This window comes from Monodon monoceros, unplaced genomic scaffold (assembly GCF_005190385.1).
Source record: "Monodon monoceros isolate NGI ecotype Baffin Bay Population unplaced genomic scaffold, NGI_Narwhal_1 Super_Scaffold_20, whole genome shotgun sequence".
Classification (NCBI taxonomy): Eukaryota; Metazoa; Chordata; class Mammalia; order Artiodactyla; family Monodontidae; genus Monodon; species Monodon monoceros.
Genome location: NW_021703777.1, coordinates 54,669,271 through 54,688,285, shown reverse-complemented (window position 1 = coordinate 54,688,285; position 19,015 = coordinate 54,669,271). Strand labels below are relative to the sequence as shown.

Below are 19,015 nucleotides of genomic sequence, written 5' to 3'. Positions count from 1 at the left end.
ATGTAAAGAATCCCAATTTAAATATGAATAAACTAAGATTTTAAAAAATATTTACCTAATATGTATTTAATTTTTGTAATATCATCCCTCTCCTTGTCAAAATATATATGCATATTTACATACACACTCATACACATACCACACTGGCTTTGAGAAGACATAAGAATTTAAAAATATGAAAATAAAGCAAAAAATCTTTCCACTCTAAATCTCAAAGTTCCAATGCACTCTCTCTTCATCATCACATATAATCCATTTGAAATATATATATATATTTCTATATATATGCATATATAAATATGATGTATGTATAAATATATATTTCAATATAGTATATTCAAATGATTTAATAAGTAATGTCTAGAAAATATTTTGATTGTTATAATTTCAGAATGATATACAATGTATATGTTATGAATAATATGCATGGCTAATTAAAAATATTTAACTTTTAATATAGGAAATTGAACTACTGACATAAGACATTTGATATTTCTCAATAACATATTGAACAATAAAGAAAAAAATTAAATTACTATCAAAATAATATGTAAAATTCAAGTGATTTAAATGTTACAACTTTTTAAAATATTTACTTTTTAAAATTCAGATATTCTAAATGGTCTTAAGCAAATAGTTATGAAATATTTAATGCAGTAAGAACATCTCATTCAAGGATCAGTCCCTTGCAAACATACTGGATGCTATTTACCATTAGTTATATCGATAATTTCTACTTTTCATTTACCTCAAGTTTATTACTCTAAATTCAGCTAGATTCTACCATTTTGTATTTTTACTCAAGCAAAAATACTGTTGTTTGTGAATTTCTGGAGCATAATAGGCAACTATCCTTTATCAAGTTTGATTTAGTGAGTTTATATACTGCTTTCTGTATATGAGATAAGATCACTTATTTTTTCTTACAGTATAAATGGAATCATTGCTGATTTCCTATGCATATAAGAACTGAATTTCTTCAGATAAATCTTATGTTTCTTTTGTGCCCACAAAGACATCTGGATACTCATCAGAAGTGTAAAAATCCCAACTAGAAGAAAAAAGAAATAATTGTTCTTTATTTCTTATTTTTATTATGGATATAGCAAGCTATATTAGAAAAAAAATCATATATACTTCTTAAAATATTTCTCATGTTGCATAGTTCTCTATCAATTTTCTTTACTCATGTATATTGCCTAGCATCATATACATTCAATCAATATTTATTGCATAGCTGAATAAACATAAAAAGTATATAGAGATCAAAATAAATCTATGTTTTTTACATCCCACTGCCACAAAATACTCCCAAATAAGGAATTTAAAAATCTCCTTGAATTTTTCAATAATAGTTTTTCATATGTGTATAAAATACTTCTACACACACATACACACATATGACAAGCAGCATTAATTTTAATCCACATTTTTGTACAGTGGAACAAAGAATTGATGAAAAGGATATGACACATATCCCTTTAATACATGCAGTTCATTACAATTTAACTTCCTTGTGTGTTAAAATGACCAGCGTTCAAGATTACACATTCATGCTCCCAGCTTTCCCTTCACAGATGCATATGAACACTTGAAGACACAGTACATGCAAGCCTGTGCACATGCACAAGAGAGGGTTTAAAATGAAGTGTATTATTATTACCACTGCTTTTTAACAAAAGCTTGTTGCTTAATAAATATATTTGGACTACATTTTCTAGCTTGGATTAAGCCACAATTATATAGAGATGCATAGTAAATAATGTTCCAATATATTTTAATACTGCTAAAAAAATCCAAACTAAAAATAAAGGCAAAAAAATCCCTTTACAAACATGCCTAATTTTAGTACCATACAATCTGTTCTCAGAAATCACTTCTCCTAAAGGTGTATCTACTTCAATTAAATGTCAGTAAACACAGACCTCACCTGGCAATGTTTGCGTCATGACTGTGAAACTAATCCATGATCCAATCTGTTAGATTAAAACATAAATTAACAAATATTGATAGTCAGTCTAGAAATTTGTTCACTTGTGAAATTAAATAGGTAATTTAAAAACTAAACAGTAGGAAAATTCTAAGTAGAAATAACTTTCCTAAAGACAATAATTTTGTTGTTAAATATAATAAAGTTATTAAACAATCCCATAAAACAGTATCATATTCATAAGAAAATGAGACAATATTCCAAAATTTTTGATAAAAAATAAAATCCTGAAGCTTCTCAAGACATTTTATATGATGATTATAAAATTTTCTTTAAATCTAGATAAATATATGCACATATATTCTATATTCTGCAGGGAAAATTGTGGTTGAACTATTCCAGTTTCCTATGCCTATAACTTAAATTGAAATCTATATAATCATCTATATCTCTGGCTATACCTATATCTACAGACAAGACATATACACATATTATCATATATATATATTAATCTATAATACATGTAAGTACATAAACACATGTATTTAGCATATTATCAAATAAAATTCAGTTACTTGCATACATAGCTAGCATACCTCATAGGTGTAGTTAGGACATGAAACCAGGAAAAACATCCACGTAAAGGGGTTATAATTTGGACTTGGAAAACAGGCATTATTTCCTTTTAAAAAGTAGAGTAAAATGTCAATGATGTTACATATTGCAAATTTGATTACATATTTATTGTATAATTCTAAATTCCCTAGAACAACTATATACTACATGAAATGTCATCATATATTTATAGAAACCTATTTCACAAATTACTCAGAAGAGACCCAGCTTCAAATGTTATAACCTTTTGACTGAAATAGAATCCCTATCATTTTCTGACCATGTCTACAGCTATGTTGCTGTAAAATTACAGAATACCACCATAATAATCAATTGTTTAAGTTTTAAAATCAAACAATATATAGATATTACTTTATCAAAGTAGAGCAGCAGTATTGCATACTGAGATTCATAAATGTGTTTTCACAATTGCATGCCTCTTCCTATTCTCCTTTTAGTGTCAAAGAATATATTTCTGGTTGAGAATATTAAATACCTCAAACCTCTTTCTATTAAATTACTGAAAATCCAAAGGGAAGTTCATAATTATGTCATTTATATCAGAAAAGTATGAAAATCGCTCATAAGAGGATTACAGTGAATATCAGTATAGTTAATATTCAGAAATACCATATAAATTATTTCTGCTCAGTAACCAGGATTGTTATTTACAACTCATTATACTTAGCATATTGTCACTTGATTTTTGTTAGCTACTTTTTGCCTTTCAAATTTTTTTGAGAAATATTTTGGATAACAAATTTATAATGATTTCAAGTTGAACTTTGAGCTATGACATTTTGTAAAAGTAAATATGAATTATAAAATTACTGTTTATTCTGCATAGCAAGATTTAATCAGATAACACATAAACTAATCTCTTTTAGTTGTAATTCTAAAGTCATAATGAAATGTCAGTATGTTGTTTTCAAAATTGTAACTATTGTTGAACTATCACAGTGAAAAATATATTAGGCAATGTGCAGATTTCATGCATTGCTCATTTCAAGATAAGGATAAATATGTACGCCATTTAATAGTACAGATTCTCTTGGTAACATTTATGTAAACATCTTTGTGTAGCATCCATATATTCATCAAAAGAAAGATAATTGAGGAACCTACCCACGTTATGGTAAGTGACTTTCAGGTGCAGAATGTGCACACAAGGTAATTTGGGTTAAAGCCAGTGTATGACTGTTCAATTCCTGGAGGTAGTGGAATGATCAGGATCCACAAACACACATTTCTTCCAGATGTGGTTTGCAGATTAAATAACCAATGTGTCTTGTGACACAGAAAAACCTAGTTTTCTTTCCCAGTTTTTGGACTTAAACTAGTTAAACTCATTGATGGAAGAACAGTCTGGGACCCCAGGGAGAAAGACTGCAGCATGGAAATAACTGTATACATATAAGGATTCTCACAATCATTCATTAAAATAACTTCACTAAACTATCTACGGTCATCTGTCTGGGGAACTGTACACTAGTGAGAGTAGACCATCCCTACATTTTAAGGACTGCTAAACACAGTTAGTCCACTGCTTCATAGGGGTTATTTCCCCAGACACTGAATGAATAATTGGAATATACATACTTTGTAGTTTGCATAATCCCATTGTGCATTGATTTACTGGCCTTTGGGGCAAGAGCTAGTGGGGAAATCCAAGCGGAAGCCTCTGAAATTGCACTCATTCTTTTGTAAATATAAACAGTCTGCATCCCAATGAGAGATTAATGCTACATTTAAGATCTAAAGTATGTTTGTATGATATTCTCCATTATATCTCCATTTAATTCACTTCTTTAGGTCCTGCAGAAGCCAGATGTATTTAGGAGGGTGACAGTGGAGTACTGCAAACTTGATCACACATTATCCACCATTGCAATTTATTACCAGATATGATATCTTTACTAAAGCAGATTAACCCAAACTTGGGTCTATGGATATAGCCACTGAATTGACAAATGTATTTTCCATCTCTAGTAGAAAGGGAGGCCAGAATTGTTTACTTTTCTTTAAAATGGGCAATAGCATAGAGTTTCAGTTGTTTTTTTAGTTTTTGTTCTTTTTTTCTTTAACTGTTTAATACACCCTTTGCTAAAAAATAGCTCAAGAAGACCCAGGTTGGTTGGGCATCTCACTGAAAATCACTAGATCAATAACATTATGCTATTCATACTGAATGAGTAAGAAGTGGCTAGTATGCTGGTGGCCTTACTAAGACATGTGTGGTCCACAGAAGGGGGGTTGCTAATAAACACTACAAAGATTTAGGGGCCAAATGATTGTGGGGCAACCTTTCCAAAACAGAGAAAATGTGTGGCAACTTGAAACCCATATCATTAAGAAGGAAGCAAAATGCCTTGTAGGCCTCTTCTAGTTCGGCAGGTATATTATACACCAGGGAAACCTCCTCTGAACTGCACACCATGGAGTACAAAAAGCTGTGAAAGTTTAGTAGGGCACAAGGCAGAAAATTGCAGCAGGTTCAAGTTTTACTGCAAGCACTCCTGCACTTGGACTTATAATCAGGTAGACTCTACATATTAAATTTATCAGTGGTGGAAAAACTTAATATGTAGAACTTATGGTTAGCCCCAATGGAATAATCACAATCCTGAACCTTGGTATTCTGGAGCAGGCCATGGCTTTGTAGCACAGAATTATATCTCTTTGACAAGATAGTCCTGGAATGCTATTGAATCCTGGTATAATTAAGACTCTACTCTAGGGACACCAATTGACCATGTGGTCCTAACTGAGCACTATAAGCTGAGTTCTGTTAGATGTACCAAGTCATAAGGTTAGGTAAGACTAGTAATAATTCATTTGAAGATAGAAGTGATACATTCAGAATGAAACTGAAAATAGGCAATAGGATACAAACAAGCTGCATTACCAGGCATCCAGACATGTCACACACCACTGTTGAGCCAAAATGTCTCCTAACTCACATGCATGAAAACGTTAGGTATCCTTTCAGGCCAGCTGAAAAGGAGGAAGGCCTTGAGCTTAGTTCAGGGATGAGTTGGCTGGCATGTGGGAGGAAGCCAAAATGCACAGCGGCTACAATAGAGTCACATTTAGGGGTCACACCCTAAAAGACAGTAGTGAGGGGTAAATTCTCCCAGTGGGCATAGTCTCTGTAGTTGAACAAAATATATCCAACCTACATTATACATAAAATAACAGGCAGTGTCAAATGGACAAACTAGTAAGGATTGCAAGACTGCCCATGAATATGAGTGGCCATGAAATGTGAAGATATGTGTACCACATGTTAATGCCCCAAAGGGAGCATCAATGATGGAAGAGACAAACAGGTAGAAAATTTGACTTAGCCAGTCACTGTCAGCCTGTTTCTGTAATGGATTACTTATTGCTAGTATGGGTGCATGAATGGAGTATGGTGGCAGGGATGGAAACTATACTTGGCCTCAATAGCATGAGTTCCCACTTACCAGGGCAGATATAACTACTGCCACTACCAAGTGTCCAAACTGTCACCAATAAAGAACACCAGTTAGACTGTAACAAGGCACCATTCTGCACAGATATGATCTAGTAACCTGATGGCAAGGTGATTTGTTGAACACCTTCTATTTTTAAAGAGGCAGCAATTAATATTTGCAGGAAAAGACACATACTCTGTGAATGGATTTCCTTTTCCTTCCTTTAGGTCCTGAGTCAGTCCTATTATCTGAGGATTTACACAGTATTTGATCAATTAACACATCTCTTCCACAATACACTATTTGTTTGTTTGTTTGTTTTAACATCTTTATTGGAGTATAATTGCTTTACAATGGTGTGTTAGTTTCTGCTTTATAACAAAGTGAATCAGCTATACATATACATATATCCCCGTATTCCCACCCTCTTGCATCTCCCTCCCACCCTCCCTATCCCACCCCTCTAGGTGGTCACAAAGCACCAAGCTGATCTCCCTGTGCTATGCGCTGCTTCCCACTAGCTATCTATTTTACATTTGGTAGTATATATATGTCCATGCCACTTTCTCACTTCGTCCCAGCTTACCCTTCCCCCTCCCTGTGTCCTCAAGCCCATTCATTATGTCTGAGTGTTTATTCCTGTCCTGTCCCTAGGTTCTTCATAACCATTTTTTTTAAGATTCCATGTATATGTGTTAGCATATGGTATTTGTTTTTCTCTTTCTGACTTACTTCACTCTGTATGACAGACCCTAGGTCCATCCACAATACACTGTTACTTTAAGAAATCCATTTTTCAAAGAGGAGGTACAGAAGTAGGCCCATAACCAAAGGAACAATTTCTCATATCAAATACAGCATCATCAAAAAGTTGCCAACCTCTTCCCTGGTGGCGCAGTGGTTGGGAGTCTGCCTGCCGATGCAGGGGACACGGGTTCGTGCCCCTGTCTGGGAAGATCCCACATGCCACGGAGTGGCTGGGCCCGTGAGCCATGGCCGCTGAGCCTGCGCGTCCGGAGCCTGTGCTCCGCAATGGGAGAGGCCACAACAGTGAGAGGCCCGCGTACCGAAAAAAAAAAAAGTTGCCAACCTGATGGATTAATTTGCTAATCTGTTGAAGGCACAGTTGAAATGCTGACTTAGGGGCAAAGTACACCTTTAAATCTGTAAGATAAGGTTTATAATTGAATGGGAATCAACCCATGTCCCATGACAGAAAATTCTCCACTTGGAAACAAGGATCTTAAAACCTGAAGACCCCAGTGTTGTGGGGAATGAATCACTACTCTTGGCAGAGTAATTGATCCTATCATGAAAAGGAGGTAAACCTGCTGTTATACAGTGGGGTAAGAAGAGTATATTTTGCCTCTAGTATTTGGACATCTCTGGTATTCCCTTGACCCATGGACAGGGGCCATGTCCATGTCCTGATAAGGACTCTCAAGTGAGGGTCCATGTCATACCACAGATAATCCCTGAGATGTTAAATGTGTCAGTTGAGGGGGAAGGGAATCTAGAAGTTTGTGGAGGAGGAAAATTGTACAAATCAGTTGTTAGACCAAGGCCATGTGCAGCAGTGAAGGCTGTGTAATTTCCCACTAATATGTCTCTTTTAAATTTCTGCTGGTAACAGAAAGCTTTCACCTATTACACCCTCTGAAAGGATGAACTTGACAAAAGAGAACTGCCTTATCCTAGATAATTTCCCCATTTCCAGGGAGCCCCAAATCCAACCTACCTTTTCTCTAGTCATTCCAACTTAGGGTAACTCAGAAGGGTTCTCCTAGTTTCAGATAACCCTAGAGAAATGACTGAGGCCACCCTTCAGACATCACAACTCAGTTTCCTACTAGGCACAATTCTTCCCTTTTTTTCAGTACTTTGTAATAAGCATTTTAAAAATGTGTTCTATATCAAATTGTGTTTTCTGGGGAACACATTTTGTGACATCTTGCTTAAACAGTCAATATAAAATGGTCCCCCATTCCATAATTCATGCCTAAAGCATATCTAAGGTACAGATATTACTACAAACTTGAATTAATATGTAAGTGGGGAAATAAAAATCCAAGAGCAACAGAGACTCATTTAGAGGTGACACAGGAAATGAGAGTTGGATAAGGATTTTATGTAAGGAAAAAGAGTGCACTGTGTATGCAGATATCAAGAATTCATGATCAGAAGAAGAGGGTTTACTCTGAGAAAACGTCTGAGACCTGAGGTTATCAGGACACTGGATACAGAGAACTGAAATGAAATGATTTGAGAGTAGTGAGTCCAGAGGTTTTCATATTAGAAGGCACTGCTTCTAAGAAAGGAGAAAATACTTTGAAGGCTTAGAGGGGAAGGGAAAGAAGGTAGTATTTCTGGGAATTAAGGAATTTAGAAAACAAAGGAGTGTATAGAGGATCAAAAGACACAATGAAACACCCCATCCCCTCCAGAGCACACTTTATTCTTTAGAGACTTCACTTCAATCACCCCATCTGTAAAAACACTTGTTATTTCTCTTCAGGGACAATCTACACTCTTAAAATGACCATAAGTTGATCAATATTCACATAAGGCTTCTATATGAATAAAAACAAAAGCCAGAATTTTTTCCAACTGATAAAAATAACTCCCCCAAAAATTAAAACAGAGAAAAATTTTAATGCATAGAAGCATTTGCAGATAACAAAGAACATAACTGTTAAGAAATCCCAGAACTCAAAATAGGTATGGACAAAACAGGAACAAAAAAATAGTTGATTCTTCTCAAGAATTAAATTGTAGGAAAAAATCACATTACTAATATGGTACATATTTTCAGTTTGCCTAAGGGTAGAATGTTCACTAGAATAGGGGATATTAAGTAGATGAACAAAAACAGTGAAAAAAAAATCTAAAAAGTTAAAAACAGAAAGTGATAGATATATAAAATAGAGGCAGATGTAACATGCGTGTAATGTAACCCCACCCTCTCCTCACAGGCCACAATGTAACAAACCAAATTTTCAACTATAATACAAGAAAACTTTATAGAATTAAAACAAAGACATGAGTCAACCTACTAGAAGATTACATCATGTCTCTGGGAAAATTGATCTGGAATTATCAAATCTAAGACACATCCTGCAAAACTCTGTACAAAATTAATAGACTTCAGTGATAAAGGAAAAGTATTCTGAGTCTAGAGGCAAAAGACCAAGCCAATTAGTCAAGGAGGGAAGATTAGATTGGCTTCTGACTTGGCAAGAGCAACATACAAAGCAAGGTAAAGGGTGGAGTAAAAGCATACACACACAGATAGAAAAGTCTTTCTCACATAAACATTTCCAAAGTTTGACTTTGAAAACATGATGATTTAAAATTTTCATTTTTAAGTAATGACTGCATATACCAGATAGATGAAGAAACTTGTGCAAAGTCACATTGTTAGAGAGTCAGGGTCAAGACTAAAAGGTGTGATATTCATAAATTTGGCAATGTTAGCATTTTTATAAAATTGTGTTGTGTTCTGCTTCTATACTTAAAAAAATCAGACAATCAGAAGTTTTTCATCTGGGCTTCACATACTTCCAAAGAGAAATCAGTAGATCTATGAATTTGGATTAGATAAAAATGGCATTTAACCTCTAAATAAAATGCAAGATTTAATTCAATACAAATGCAGACAGAAAAACACAATACTATTTGCATTATTCTGTTAATTTTTTTCAGGCAGAGATATTTTCAAATAATATTACAGTTGTTTTAGATTTCCATATATATAATTTATGGTCATCAATATGGTACTGATCAAAGTGTTATGTAATGTAGGAATCAAAACATTTATGTTATATATTATATTACAGCTTTTATGTGTTCACAAATATTCTAATATAATAAATTTCTTTTGTAATTTTATGTATTATAGAAAAAAATATTCTGGAAAGTGTTTCATATATTTCCCCAGCCTGCCAGAACTGTTCAAGACAAGAAAATGTTAAGAAATTCAGGTAGATTCAAGTTAAAACAAACTTGAAGAGACAGACACAACTTTATATTTGCAACTAGATTGATAAAAACGTGAAATCCAAATGTTGACCACTGCTATGGGAAATTACAGTTAAATTATGTACAATGTACAGTAAGCCATTGTGAATCCCTACCTATAATTTAACCTGAATGAGAGTATTGATTTACCAAAAATACCTTTAAATTATATAGACACTGTAAATTTTTTCAAATCTTTTGGCAAACCAGTAAATTCAAAATGTTCTCCCAAACATTGCTATTTCACTGCCATTGAATTTGTCAGAGAAAATTCACTTTTATTAGAAAAAGTTTAAGAAGTCATTTGAAATACAGTGGGATTGTAACATACTGTGCAAATTAGATTAAGAATTGAAAGTTAACCTAAGAAATGTGGATATTCATCAAAGGATTTCATACTTCTTTATTTCTTAATCATGTTTGTTTCTTCATATATTTAAATAAGAGAGAGAGAGAGATTGTGTGTGTGTGTGTGTGTGTGTGTTTGTGTTTGTACATGCACACTTCACTTTAGAGAAACCATAATTAGGGAATATAATATAGTTCAAATATTTTGAAAACTTAGGCATAAAAGAGCAATAATTGGGGAATACTAATCTTAAATGTTTCCAACTATTGCTTTAAAAAATAACAATTAGCATAATTCCCTCTAGAGGAGATTAAAAAAGTGACTAACCTGTGTGATTGGGATGAGCCAACACTACATTGATGAAATGATTTCCAGCTTCACAAATCTGCAAAACATTTCAACCTTTTCAGTGTGATATACTTGTCTTTTTTAAAAATACATTTTTAGATATACAAATATCCATGTAATATATTGATTCTAAAGATCCAAAAATATACTATTACTCTAACTGTAAGAAGAAGAAATTTTATATTTTAACAATGAAAGAAGCTGCTGTGGACATATGTAGAATCAAAGGAATGAGTTACATTGAGGTAGAGATTTTGAAGGTATTCTTGATCCCTTTTGATAGTTATGTTCAAATTGCCTTGTTAATCTGGTCCTGTTGATTATCTGCTTTGTATTTGATACAATAGGTAAATTTTCACAGCGTGAAGAGACAAGCCATATCACTGAAGATATATTTGGCATAGGTTTATATATTCCAGGTTTACTAACACAGTAGCAACCCTTGCACTGCAAGGGTAGTAGTATGGTTCCTGGCTGGTTTCAGCTCAGTTTAGAAAATGTATTGTAAGCAGTACTGTCCCACAAAGTCACTTGTTGCTTGTCTGTCACCTTACCTCTTAATCATGTACACTCCACTAGTTGTCCCTGTTTAGTAGACCACTATGACCCTCTAAGAAGCTTCAGGGTTAACAATATCTCCTGGGCTAATACTGTTTGAATTGGCAACATGTAGCCTCGGAAGATAGGACTGTTTCCTTTGTCTGTCATATACACCTTACCTGATTCAATGCAAAGTATGTATTCAATATATAAATACTACGTTATTAATAGCAGGTTATGCTATCCAAAATATAAGCAACCCACAGATATTACCAAAATTGCTTTAGTTGTGAAGAACAAGATGGTCTAGATTTTAAAATTGCTATCGCACAACAGTATGAATATACATAACACTACTGAACTGTACACTAAAAATGGTTAAGATAGTAAATGTTATGATATTTTTATTTTTACCACAATTAAAAGTAAAAGAAGCCACTAGGTAAAATGTTTTAAGTGAGAAAGAACATTAGAATGGTAAATGATAAAAATTCAAATAGGCTTGTACCTGGATGCATATGGGTGGCTTAAAGTAAATTTTAAAATATTCATTTGTGCTTGATTTTATAAAAATTTTATTGACTACTTGTTGCTTCACACTAGCATTCATTTGAAAAATGATTCAATAGTCCACTCTCTTCTTCAGAGTTATCATTAGGTGAATAAATAAGAAATATGAAATTTCCAGCTAACAGAATTGAAAAAAGTCACAGTTTTTACATGGAAAAAATCATCATTTAAAAAATGTTTTGATTCAGAATGTAATGAAAGCATTTTTACTTCTTTCAGCACCCTTTGTACTCTCAGTTCGTTGAGATTACAATTTTATTTTTAATCAGTACACCTAAACATTTAACAATGTACAATGTGGGGAATGTTAAATTTTAATAAACCACAAAGCACTTTGGTTAATATATTAGAAGTGACATATCATGCATCACATTGTACTCCACAGATTTTTCTGAAAATATTCCTGATTAAGTTCTACTGTTTTCAGGTTGAAAGACATGATTGTATCAGAATATATAAAATTTCAGCAGTAAGATTCTTATTGTTTAATACTAGGCACAGTAGCCCCTCCCCCTTATCTGCAGTTTCACTTTCTGTGGTTTCAGTTACCCACAGTCAATTGAGGTCCAAAAATATTAAATGTAAAATTACAGATTAATTTATATGTTTTAAATTGCCCTCCATCCTGAGCAGCATGATGAAATCTCAGGCCATTCTAATCTGTTCTGACATTCTCTTGCTGTGCTTAATTTATAAATTAAACTTAGCCATAGGTATGTATGTTAAGAAAAAATACATGATATATATATAGGGTTCAGTACTATATGAGGTTTCATATAGTACATTCAATGAGAGACATTCAATGAGAGCCTTGGAATGTATCCCCCACAGATAAGGGGAGATGATTGTATTGTGACTCAGTCATAGCATGTTGGCATTGTGGCAAAGATGTCAGTGGCCAATGACCAAAACAAAGGTTCCAGGGAGACTAACTTGCAGGGAGATATATATCTTGCTCTTCCTAACAAGTTTCATCATGTTAAGCATTCTCTGCTTTAAATAGTGAAAGTGATGTGTCTATAGAAAAACAAACAACAGCAGACAACTGCCCTAATATAGAATTTGTAGCCATGAATCAAGTAGTCAGGCTGTCATATTATCAAACTAAAATACTTTTAGTTTCCACAGCAAAAACAAGTAACCTTTATTCTGTGATCTCATAATATTTTTAGAGGATGACCATAATCTATCTTTTTTCTGCATATGTTATCCCTACATTTTTATATGCATTATTATTAATTATTGGCAGTTCTAATATCTTATAACTTTATCATTTAAGCAATGTGATAATCATTTTACTAATTTATATGAAACAGAATCTGCTAAAATGTTTCTAACACTCTTAAGCTTGAGTTTTGGCTATTTTTTCTCTATAATAATGATAATAACAATAATTATAATTTTGTTATATTTATTTTACCTTAATAAACATTTCAAAAATAAGGAAAATCTAGGCTAAATACATAATTACAAAAAGTTTCACCTGTAAAATATATCAACTCCTCTGATCTTGGGAAGTTAATTTCTCTTTTTTTTTCTTTTTGGAGTTAGTTTCTACTTTAAGGGATAAGGTATATCACATACACTGAAATACTGTTTGATAATATAAGCCAATATACTGTCTCAGCATTCATTAAGTCATAACTTATGATAATTTATATTATTATGATCATAAAATTATAGAACTTTATTCTAATTCCTAATCTCTACTCTTTTATTATGAAACCCACTTATATGTGATTCCATTTTTTTATTCCATTTTTTAAAAAGGATAATATATATGTGTTTCAGAAGAAATATATTCAATATATTAATTATTGGTTTAACAGAAAGTACATGAATACCAACCTATGATTTTTTTTCGTTAAGACAATTTTTTTAGAGCAGTGTGAAGTACACAGCAAAATTGAGGAGAAGTTACAGAGATTTACAGACTCCCTGCCAATACATGCATAACCTCCTTCATTATCAACACCCACCATCAGACTGGTACATTTGTTACATTTGATGAACCTACATTGACACATCATTATCAACCGATGTGCACAGTTTACATTACAGTTTGCTTGGTGTTATACATTCTATGTTTGGACAAATGTATGACATTTATCTATCATTATGGTATCATACAGAGTATTGTCACTGCCCTAAAAATCCTCTGTACTCCTCTTGTTCATCCTTCTCCCCCAACTTCTAGAAACCACTTTTTTTTTACTGTCACCAGAGCTTTGGCTATTCCAGAATATCATAGAGTTGGAATCATACAGTATATAAGCTTTTTAGATTGGTTTAAATATACATTTAAGGTTCCTCCATATATTTTTCATGGATTGATAGCTCATTTTTTTTTTTTTAACACTGAATACTATCCCATTGTCTGGATATACCACAGTTTATTTATCCATTCATCTACTGAAGGATATCTTTACTGCTTCCAAATTTTGCCAATTATGAATAAAGCTGCTGTAAACATCCCTGTGCAAGGCTTTGTATAGACATACGTTTTCAACTCCTCTGGGTAACACTAAGGAGCATGATTGCTGGATCACATGGTAAGAGTAAGTTTAGTTTTGTAAGAAATGTCAGTCTTTTTAAAATGGCAGTGCCATTTGCATCAGTGGTGAATGATAGTTCTCATTGTTCCACATCCTCACCAGCATTTGGTGTTATCAGTGTTTTGGATTTTGGCTATTCTATAGGTGTATAGTGGTATCATATTGTTGTCTTAATTTGCATTTCCCTGATGACAGATGATGTGGAGCATCTTTTCATATGCTTATTTGCCATCTGTATATCTTCATTTGTGAAATATTGGTTAAGGTCTTGGTCAATCTTTTAATCAAGTTGTTTGTCTTACTGTTGAGTTTTAAGAGTTTTTTTTTTTTTTAATATTTTGGATAACAGTATTTCATCAGATGTGTCTTTTGCAAATTATTTTCCCAGTCTATGCTTGTCTTCTCATTCTCTTGACATTGTCTTTGCATAGCAGTGTTACATTTTAATAAATTAGCTTACCACTTATTGCTTTCATGGATTGTGTTTTGGTGTTGTATCTAAAAAGTCATTGCTATACCTAAATTCATCCAGGTTTTCTCCTATGTTATCTTCTAAGTATGTTACAGTTTTGTGTTTCACATTTAGGTCTGTGATTCATTTTGAGTCAATTTTTGTGTTGAGTGTAAGTTCTAGGCCTAGACTTTTTCTTTTAGACATGTGAATGTCTAGTCATTTCAGCACCACTTATGACTGTCTTTGCTCCATTGTATTTTCTTTGCTTTAACCAATATACTTTTGAAAATGAAAAACTGAAAGATTTTTTAAAAAATTTCAGACATCATATTTATATTATTGTATGATATGAATGATAAATTTTACTAGCTCTTTTAGTAATTTATTTTTTGCATGAGACTAATAGTTTATTGTCTAAACTTTGCTATAGGAGAGGATATTTTCACTCATAAATTGCAACTCGAAGTCTGATTTTGGAATTGATTTAATGTTTAAAAATATTTTATTTCTCTGATCCATCTCATTACCACAATTTTGGGGATATCTGAATTGTTTTAATCCATAGAGCTTTCATGAAATATTGTATAACAAAAAAGTGTGCACATATAGCATAACAATATAGTATAAGAATAGCACAATAGAGTAGAATATTTTTAATAAATATTATTTTTTTAAATAAATATATACTATGTAGTTAATTATTGTTAAAACACTTATTATTTTGGGGATTCTTTTACATTAGCTTTGATATATATTTATATATAATTTATAATTATATATTTTGATAATTATATATCAAGATGATAATTTTTATGGTTATAGTAACTGCTGATTTTATTTTAAATCACTACTATAATTAGGAGTAAGTCAGTTTTACCTGAAAAACAACAATAATTATAACAAATTATAATGAAATAGCAAAATATAATATGTATTAATTTTATATCATTAATTTCTTAAAACTAGTTTTCTAAATAATTATTTAAGAAGAAGTGAGTTCAAATTTAGGTATAAATGTTGATTCCTATTTATGTTATTATTTATGTCAGATATTTCAGGGGCTTTGAGAAGAAGCGAAAATGATGAGAAAACAGAGTCCTAGATTTTAAGTCTGCAGTAAGGAGTAAATGTAAATCATTTTATTCGTATCTCTCAAGAGTTGGCAGAGGATCAGAAAAAAATTGTCATGACCAAATCTGAGCAAATTGCTGAAAATATTTAACTGTGGTACATCTTTTTTTCCCCTCATTCATCTCATCCACAAATACTAAATACTCACAAGCACTTCACTAGCCTTTCTGTGGTTTCCACAGCAGGGCCCCACTCTCCTCCACGCTTATTAAAAGCTATGATATATCATTCCCAGAATCCTCTCCCCTAATCAAAAATCATTGTGCTATGTACAATGTCCTTTTCAGCTAAATGCTACAAGAGCAGGTGTGACTTCTTGATAAGAGCCTAATTTATTATTTCTCCAAGAGTATTTGCATTTTAATAATGAGAAAACAAACTCAACCTAAATGAGTGAATAACTAATTGTGAGAATGAGGACACAGAGGTAAAACCACGGAGAAAAATTAATGTCACCACTTTTCAAACCATGTCTTATGCATTATTATCTATTCCTCCCATTTTGTACATTATTGAAGAGAGTAAGAAAAGCAAGAAAAAAAATTCTTTTCTGATGTAATGCTCAATGTACAAAGAATTGACAATCAATTGCTTCTGGAGAGCAAAAATAAAGTTGAAAGAAAGAGTGGATAAAGGAAACAGGATTATTATTTATGTAAAATATATATTGTTTTGCAATGGTAATTTTGGTGTTTTGTAGGTGAAGTTGGGTTCAGAGGATAATTAGGGGGATCATAGAAATATGAAGAGCCTGGATTATAGTGTGTCTCAACAATATTTGCAGCAGAAAAATCAAAATTACATCTAAAAGTTTTGTAGAGAGATATTCTAAAGTGCTTATAGAGTTGCATATAATTGATTTTCCATATTTGATTTTTTCCTTGTAGATTTTGTGATACCAGAATATATTCAAGGGAAGTAAATTGTGTTGCAAGTCAAAAAGAATTTATACAGAAGGAGGGGTGATAAAATACTTCTTAGAACATAGTTTACACATGTCAAAACTCAGCAAAATCAGATTTTCCGCAAAGAATCATTACCTAATTTTGGAATATATTATGTACACATTGTGAAGTGTCTTGTTTTGCTTGACATATTTTGTTTAGTGTATTAGGGAACTCAGAATATTAGTAGAAAGAAAATGGAGGGAGTAGAAGAAAAAGTTATAATTGTTAATGGTTAGTCTGCAAAAGGGATGATTCATCCATTAATAATTAAGAATTAACTGTAATCATATTCAACACAGTTCTAACATATTATCTTCTTACCAAGTGGAAATCTGGCTCTACATAACTACAGAAGCTAAACCAACTTTAATGAATAATACTTTTCTTCTTCTGTGTTGAAAGAGTGTATAGATCAATAAATGAAGAACATGAAGTTTTGCAAACATAACATTTTATTAGCAAAAACATTAGCACTTGCAAATAGGATACACATTTTCTGGTTGAATTTTATATTATACAAGACTGACCCACGAATTTCCCCTTTGTTTCTTTTATATAATTGATTCTACTATATACTGGTAATTTTAATATAAAATAATTTAAAATAGATTAGACTTAAAAACAGTTTGCTTATTTTTTCTAAACTGTTTACACATATGTATTTGTGATAAACCTGAAACTCACACATATGTTTTCAGTTATTATGAATGAAAAATTTAACCTTGAAATATAGGGTGTTATGCTCATAATAATATGGTAGGAATCTTCAATTTAGGTGATTATATACAAGCTCAATAAACTCACTAATTGTTATATTCTGTATTAGAATCAATTTCCTAAAATGTATATCTTACTGTCATATTTTATTAGTAAAAGTTCAATGTGTCTTGCCTACATTAAGCAGTTCCAGGATTAGCAGGCTTTTTTATTTTATTTACTTATTTTTATTTTTTTCCATTATAGTTTATTACAAGATATTCAATATATTTCCCCATGTTATACATTAGGGCCTTGTAGTTTATCTATTTTGTACACAGTAGCTTGCATCTGCCAATCCCAAGCTCCTAATTTATCCCTTCCCCCACCCCACTCTCTCCTTTTGTAACCATAAGTTTGTTTTCTATGTCTGTGAGTCTGTTTCCGTTTTGTATCATATTTTAGATTCCACATAAAAGTGATATCATATGATATTTGTCTTTCTCTGTTTAACTTACTTCATTTAGTATGATAATCTCTAGGTCCATCCATGTTGCTGCAAATGGCACTATTTTATTTTTAATGACTGAGTGATATTCCATTATATATACCACATCTTTGTTATCCATTCATCTGTCAATAGACACTTAGGTTGCTTCCATGTCTTAGCTATTGTAAATAGTGCCACTGTGAACATTGGGTGCAGGTATCTTTTCGAATTAGAGTTTTCTCCAGATACATGCCCAGGAGTGGCATTGTTGGATCATATGGTACCTCTATTTTTAGATTTTTAAGGAACCTCCATACTGTTTTCCCTAGTGGCTGCACTAATTTACATTCCTACCAACAGTGTAGGAGGGTTCCCTTTTCTCCACACCCTCTCCAACATTTGTTATTTGTAGACTTTTTAATGATTGTCATTCTGAATGGTGTGAAGTGATACGTAATTGTAATTTTCATTTGTGTTTCTTTAATAATTAGCAATGTTGAGCATCTTTTCATGTGCTTTTTTGCCATATGTATGTCTTCTTTGGAGAAATGTCTATTTAGGTCTTCTGCCCATTTTTTGATTGGGTTGTTTTTTGATTTTGTTGTTGTTGTTATTGAGTTGTATGAGCTGTTTGTATATCTTGGAAATTAAGCCCTTGTCTGTTGCATTGTTTGCAAATATTTTCTCCCAGTATATAGGTTGTCTTTTCATTTGTTTATAGTTTCCTTCACTGTGCAAAAGCCTATAAGTTTGATTAGGTCCTATTTGTTCATTCTTGCTTTTATTTATACTGCCTTTGGAGACTGACCTAAGAAAACTTTGCTACGAATTATGTCAGAGAATCTTTTGCCTATGTTCTCTTTTAGGAGTCTTATGGTGTCATGTTTTATATTTAAGTCTTAAAGTCATTTTGAG

At 32.3% G+C, this 19,015-nt stretch overlaps 1 protein-coding gene across 1 annotated transcript in view; it reads right to left on the bottom strand.

Annotated features, from left to right (window-relative positions):
• Positions 1 to 432: 432 nt before the first annotated feature.
• The window catches only part of TECRL (trans-2,3-enoyl-CoA reductase like), a 92,241-nt gene continuing 73,658 nt past the window's right edge, over positions 433 to 19,015 (bottom strand). Inside the window, exons 9-12 of the mRNA XM_029235657.1 lie at positions 10,697 to 10,754; positions 2,527 to 2,612; positions 1,931 to 1,976; positions 433 to 1,051 (exon numbers count right to left, since the gene is read on the bottom strand). Coding sequence (XP_029091490.1) covers positions 924 to 1,051; positions 1,931 to 1,976; positions 2,527 to 2,612; positions 10,697 to 10,754 — 318 coding nt within the window. The 3' untranslated portion in view covers positions 433 to 923. The remainder of the gene's footprint in view (positions 1,052 to 1,930; positions 1,977 to 2,526; positions 2,613 to 10,696; positions 10,755 to 19,015) is intronic.